Source organism: Lithobates pipiens, unplaced genomic scaffold (genome assembly GCF_037356315.1).
Source record: "Lithobates pipiens isolate NorthernLeopardFrog02 unplaced genomic scaffold, aLitPip1_a1.2 Scaffold_23, whole genome shotgun sequence".
NCBI classification, from domain to species: domain Eukaryota; kingdom Metazoa; phylum Chordata; class Amphibia; order Anura; family Ranidae; genus Lithobates; species Lithobates pipiens.
In genome coordinates, this window is record NW_027507785.1 from 20383599 (window position 1) to 20390877 (window position 7279).

Sequence of the window (7279 nt, forward strand, 5' to 3'; positions counted from 1 at the left end):
GGCACTGCTGGGCACTGATGGGCGGCACTGCTGGGCACTGATGGGCGGCACTGGGGTGCAGCACCTGAGGCAGATTTTGGGTGGCACTGTGGGTGGCACTGCTGGGTGGCACTGTGGGTGGCACTGTGGGCACTGCTGGGTGGCACTGTGGGCACTGCTGGGTGGCACTGTGGGCACTATGGGCACTGCTGGGTGGCACTGACAGGGGGGCACTTACTTTATTTCAGGATGGCACTGCGGGTGGCAGGTGGGCACTGGCAGGGGGCAGGTGTCCTTTTAAATTGCTGGCCGTGATCGGGACTGATGTCCCGAACACGGCCGCCGGCGATCGGCTTTTTTTTTTTCTCCTCGCGCTGTCAGCGCGAGGAGGAATAATAGCCGATTACCGGCTCCGTTTTATCACATGATCAGCTGTCATTGGCTGACAGCTGATCACGTGATAAGGGGTCGGGATCGACCCCTTACACGGATCGGTGATCAGGCGAGTCTCACGGACTCGCCGATCACAGAGCGCGCCGCGCGCGCCCCTCAGGGGGCGCGCAGGCCGCTCGTAACCGGGACTACGTCAATAGACGTAGTCCCGAAAATGTGGGTCCGCGCTATTGCCGTCATTTTGCAATAGCGCGGATCCCAAGTGGTTAAAGGTCAGTTTATTACTAAAATCATAGTGTATATATATATATATATGGGCATATCTTTTCTGCAGTGGTTACTGGGCTGCTTTCAAACTGATCCGCAGGTGCAGAGCAATTTACCTGCGGGTCACCTAAGCCAAAGACTTCTATTATTACCTGTGAGTTTGGTGAGCTTTCCGAAAGTGCACCAAACCTACAGAATATAATAGAAGTCTATTGCAAACTGCAGGAAAGAGAGTAAACCGCAGTGCATCAGTGTGAAAGCAGCCTTGGACCCCTTTCACACGGTCAGTCCGACATTCCGAACAACTGGACCCTGCATTCACCTCTAAGCCCCTGTACACACGGTTGGAGATTTTGACAACCAAATCCGTCGGATCTTGTCTGTCGGATTTTGCCCATCGGATCTTGTCCGAAACTGTTGCATACACACGGTCGGACCAAGTTGTCGAAAAATCTGATCATTCAGAACGTGATGATGTAATTTCGTTATGATGGGACTACGTTCAGGCTAGTAGCCAATAGCTTTGATGTAGGAATTTGATCTGAGCATGCGTGGCACTTGGTCCGATCAAAATTCTCTACACATGATCGGAGTATGTCCGATCGAACCAGTTGGTCGGAAAATATTTCCAACAAGTTGGAAAATTGGGTCCGACGGATATTCCAACGGAATCAGTCCGATGCATACCACACACAGTCGGATTATCCGACAACACGGTCCGATAGGACACATTCCGACAGATTCTCCGACCGTGTGTACAAGGGCTAAGTAGTGGCAGACATAAACCGACTTGTGCTCTACCTCCAATACGATCCGCTAAAAAGTATCGTGGGCTGCGTCCGTGTCCGCTCTCCAAATGCAGTGTGGACACAGACATGCCATCCACCGCTCACTGTGACCCGCGACCGGTTACCAAGTCGCTTAAGTGACCCTTGCTCTTCAAAAGGTTGGGCACCCCTGCTGTACATGATCAAAAGGAAAAATAGACTTTATCTACTTAACTTTACATCATCATTAAAGAAATGTAAAGAAAATGTTGCGAATCGTGTTAATTTCTAGATTATGCATTGAAGATTGGGTTCCATTTCTATAGCTCCACAGTAAAGGTGACATCTAGTGTTCTACTGTTGATTGTTGGTATCGTTTTTTTCACCAGACCTGGCTGACTCCTTGATGATGCAAACAATAAATCTAACCTCTGGCTTTGTCCTTCTGGGCTTCTCAGACTTCCACTACAACCACACTGTTTTCTTCTCTGCCATTCTGGTCATCTACACCCTCACTTGGACTTCTAACTTACTTTTACTAAGTTCTATTAAACTTTCTCCACAGTTGCACACACCAATGTACTTTTTCTTGGGGAACCTGTCTGTAGTGGACATCTCCTTCTCTACAGTGACCGTTCCCAAGCTTCTTTCCTGCATTCTTTATGTAGGAACCTCAATATCCTTCCTTGGCTGTTTCCTGCAGCTGTTCTTCCTCATATTAATGGGCACCACTGAGAGTTTTCTTCTGTCAATCATGGCATTTGATCGATATCTGGCTATATGTAAGCCCTTACGCTACACTTCATTAATGAGTGATAAGGTCATGGTCATGCTGACTAGTATCTGTTGGATTGCAGCTTCTCTACATTCAATATTGTACACTTATATTCTCTCAGATTTAAAGTACTGTGAGGACAGACTGATCCCCCACTTCGTCTGTGATGTCATACCCCTCATCAAGCTGTCTTGCTCCAGTACTACACTAGCTGAGCTCCTAATATACACCGAAGCTCCTTTGGCTGGTAACATTCCATTCCTTTTAATTTTCATCTCCTATGTGCTCATTGGACGGGCTGTAGGAAAAATGAAGACAAGCGGCAGCCGCAGCAAAGCCTTTTCCTCCTGTTCTTCTCATCTCATAGTCATTTCCCTGTTCTATGGTCCTGTAATTTTCATTTACTTCCGTCCTTCATCAGACCACTCTTCCCAGCATGATCGTATTGTTAGCATAGCTTACACCATCATTACGCCTATGCTGAATTCTTTTATTTACAGCCTAAGGAACAAAGATGTGAAAAAGGGTCTGAAAAAGTTATTATTAAATAATTTTTACACAGCTAACAAATAAAGTCCTCTGCCCAGGCTTTCTGATGAATTTGCGAACACACTGGGCTCAATTCACAAGTCGTTTTTCAGTCATGTGACTCTATTTTTCAGAATGGAAAATCTTTGGACTGTAAATAGCTGTCACTTTTTGTATGACGGTTATTTGTCACATAAAAAATGTCCCCATAGTGGTGTACCAGACTGACTAAGCCCTTGTACCAACGGTCGGAGATTCCATCGGAATGTGTCCTATCGGACCGTTTTGTCGGATAATCCGACTGTGTGTGGTATGCATCGGACTGATTCCGTCCGAATCTCCGTCGGACCCAATTTTCCAACATGTTGGAAATATTTCCCGACCAACTGGGCCGGTCGGACGTACTCCGATCATGTGTAGAGAATTTTGATCGGACCAAGTGCCACGCATGCTCAGATCAAATTCCTACATCAAAGCTATTGGCTACTAGCCTGAACGTAGTCCCATCGTAACGAAATTACGTCATCACGTTCTGAAAGATCGGATTTTTCGACAACTTAGTCCGACCGTGTGTATGTAACAGTTTCGGACACAATCCGTCAGACTAAATCTGACAGACAAAATCCGATGGATTTGGTTGTGGAAATCTCCGACCGTGTGTACAGGGGCTAAGACTGGAATGCCATTGAAGTTCATGTAAAGGCAGGTGTCCCAATACTTTTGGTAATATAGCGTATGTTTTCCCAGTTGCACTCTGCTGACCCATGTATATTTCAGACATATCATCTGGATATCTGCTTCCAACTAAAGCTCTCCCATCAGAATAGATATATAGACCAAAATACAGTAAAACCTTGAATTGTGAGCATAATTTGTTCTGGAAATGTGCTTGTAATCCAAAGTGAATTTCCCCATAAAAAATAATGAAAACTCAGATGATTCGTTCCAGAATCATTTATTCATATAAAAATGATTAAAAAACAAATGAGCCAGATAGAAAACTAAAATCACACTCCCTTAGCGCTCACGGTGAATACTAGACTATAGCTGCTGCTATATTAACCACTTTCAGCCCCGGACCATTTTGCTGGCTTAAGACCAGACCACTTTTTGCAATTCGGCACTGCGTCGCTTTAACTGACAATTGCGCGGACGTGCGACGTGGCTCCCAAACAAAATTGACTTCTTTTTTTCCCATAAATAGAGCTTTCTTTTGGTGGTATTTGATCACCCCTGCGTTTTTTATTTTTTGCGCTATAAACAAAAATAGAGCGACAATTTTGAAAAAAACACATTCTTTTTACTTTTTGCTATAATAAATTTCCCCCAAAAATATATATAAAAAATTTTTTTTCCCTTAGTTTAGGCCGATACGTATTCTTCTTCATATTTTTGGTAAAAAAAAAATCACAATAAGCGATTATTGATTGGTTTGCGCAAAAGTTATAGCATTTACAAAATAGGGGATAGTTTTATGGCATTTTTATTAATAATTTTTTTTTTTTGTACTAGTAATGGCGGCGATCAGCGATTTTTATTGTGGCTGCGACATCACGGCGGGCACATCGGAAATTTTTGACACATTTTTGGGACCATTGTTATTTATACAGCAATCAATGCTATACAAAAGCACTGTGTAAATGACACCGGCAGTGAAGGGGTTAACTAGGGGGTGGCAGTGTAGGGGATAAGTGTTCCTAGGGGTGTGTTACTAACTGTGGGGGGGGGGGGGGCTGGGCTTTGTGTTAGTGAACACTGATCTCTGCTCCAATCACATGGAGCAGAGATCAGTGTCACTTGTTGCTAGGCAGAACGGAGAGATGCTGTTTACAATGGCATCTCCCCGTTCAGCCTCCCCGTGAGACGATCGTGGGTATCCCCACGGTGATCGAGTCCGCGGGACTCACGACCGGACTCACGGGGGTCCCAAGCCATCGAATATATCCCATCGGTTATATATCAATCTCTTTTCCAAAGTCACTTCATCATCAATGAGCATCATGAACTCATTGTCATCTGTTGTGTCCTGCTCACTGTCATTTTATGCCATAGTTGGTTCTCTTAACAAGGACAAGAAAATCCTCCCCGGCCCCATCATACAATCTCTCCTTCCTTCTCCCAGAGCGCCGGTGGATGATGACACAACAGATGTCAATGAGTTCATGATGCTCATTGATGATGAGACTCCCAAAATGTATGGAGGAAGGTGATCTGGTCTGATGAGACTAAAATTTAACTTTTTGGCCATTAAAGAAAATTCTATGTCTGGCGCAAACCCAACACATCACATCACATCACCCATGAACCAGAACATCATCCCCACTGTGAAACATGGTGGTGGCAGCATCATGCTGTGGGGATGTTTTTGAGCAGTCAGGACTGGGAAACTGGTCAGAGTTGAGGGAAAGATGGATGGTGCTAAATACAGGGATATTCTTGAGCAAAACCTGTACCACTCTGTGTGTGATTTGCGGTTAGGACAATACCTCCCAACATATTGAGATGGCACTGAGGCACACCTACTAACAAATGTATGTAGGCGTAGGACACGCCCCCTGCCACACCCCCTTAAAGGAGAATTAACCAAAAAAATGTTTAATAAATACACAAGAACTTTATTTTACCATTACTATTGCTTTATTTTGGCTTTACAAATGTACAAATGTAGAAATTGGATGAAAGATTTAGTACTGGGAAACACTTTTTGATAGTGTGAGGGGTTAGCTCGGTAGCGGGTGTGTGTGACCCCCTGGATGGGTTCACAACACAAAGTCAGGCACAGCAGACAGCGGTGTAGGTTCAAAAAACAAAAGGTCCGGTTTATTTCTGCTACATGCAGTGATACATAAACAGCCAAACAAAATAAAACAGGAAAATAAATCCTGGTCAGCTTGACCTCTAACTACACACGTAGACTCCCTGTCTAACAACTGGGTGCAGCCTTGTGCTGTATCAGTCCCTGCCTTTGTTGTAAAGGTTTTGCCACACAGGCGTTAACTCACCGCACAGTACAGGTGACACACTCCCCAGTCTATACAACACAAAACTGGTTCCAGGATGGAGCATCTCCCTATGCATGCTGGGGTTTTTTGTAGAGGTCTTAATGAGCCCACTTACTACAGCTGGGCTCATTAACTCTTCCCCTCTAATTGTAAAAGTCTGCATACAGCCTGAATCTAGGACACACATATTTCTCATCCTGAATACAACCAGGTGATTTTACCTGCGTGCTGCCACATACCCCCCCCTCTTGTTTCAACCTTGGGGTTGTAACACAAGTAGCCAGACACGCATGTATCCGAGACAAAGCATCCACATTCCCCATTTTAACACCAGGGCGATGCTTAACTGTAAAGTTAAATTCCTGTAGGGCCAGGAACCACCTATTTACCTTTCTATTGGTCTCCTTGTTTTGAGCCATCCACTTTAAAGGAGCGTGATCAGTCACCAGGTCAAAGTGCCTACCTAGCAGATAGTACCGAAGGGAATCTAGAGCCCACTTCACTGCTAAACATTCCTTCTCAATCGTGGAGTAATTTACCTCATGGGACTTCAACTTCCTGCTGAGGTAAATGACTGGGTGCTCTTCCCCGTTCCAGACCTGGGATAACACTGCTCCTAACCCAACGTCTGATGCATCAGTTTGTACAACAAAGTCCTTAGAGAAGTCTGGTGAGTACAACACTGGCTGGCTACATAAGGCTGTTTTTAAGGACTGAAATGCTTCCTCAGCCTCTGGGGACCATTTAACCATAACCGACTCTTTCCCTTTTGTCAGGTTGGTGAGGGGCACAGCCTGAGAAGCAAAATGGGGAATGAATCGTCGATAATAGCCAGCGATTCCCAGAAAGGCTCGTACCTGTTTCTTGCTGTTGGGACGTGGCCAACTCTGTATGGCCTCGACTTTATTGACTTGGGGTTTTATCACCCCCCTCCCAATAGTGTACCCAAGATATTTGGCCTCCTCCTGTCCAATGGTACACTTCTTTGGATTGGCCGTAAACCCAGCTTCCCGGATAGAGTCTAGGACTGCTTGTACTTTTGGCAAATGTGAGACCCAGTCTGTGCTATGGATAATCACATCATCCAGGTAAGCTGCAGCATATTTCTGATGGGGCCTCAGAATCTTATCCATTTTCCGCTGGAATGTTGCCGGTGCATTCTGTAACCCAAGCGGCATTCTCTTATATTGGAATGCCCCATCTGGGGTTACAAACGCAGTTTTCTCCTTGGCCGACTCGGCCAGGGGAATTTGCCAATACCCTTTGGTGAGATCAAGAGTTGTCATATATCGGGCTGTTCCCAGCCGGTCAATCAACTCATCTATACGTGGCATGGGGTAGGTGTCAAATTTTGTAACTTTATTTAATTGTTTAAAATCGTTACAAAACCGCCAGCTCCCATCAGGTTTGGGCACTAGTACAATAGGACTGGACCAGTCACTCTGGGACTCCTCTATCACACCCAATTCCAGCATCCTTTGAACCTCCCCACGTATTGCCTCCCCTCGGGCCTCTGGTATTCTATAAGGTTTTAGTTTTACCCTTTCTCCTGGCGGGGTGATAATGTC

The 7279-nt window shown here is 45.3% G+C and overlaps 1 protein-coding gene across 1 annotated transcript; it reads left to right on the forward strand.

The window, feature by feature from the left end:
• The first annotated feature begins 1800 nt into the window (after positions 1-1800).
• Positions 1801-4441, forward strand: LOC143927240 (olfactory receptor 1f45-like). Its single transcript, XM_077451241.1, has one exon. It carries the CDS (start codon positions 1813-1815, stop codon positions 2752-2754), a length of 942 nt encoding a protein of 313 aa, XP_077307367.1. The 5' UTR covers positions 1801-1812; the 3' UTR covers positions 2755-4441.
• The last annotated feature ends 2838 nt before the right edge of the window (positions 4442-7279 follow it).

What these genes read in the sequence shown, in the direction of transcription:
- LOC143927240 (XM_077451241.1), top strand. Translation starts at nt 1,813, where the DNA reads ATGATGCAAACAATAAATCTAACCTCTGGCTTTGTCCTTCTGGGCTTC.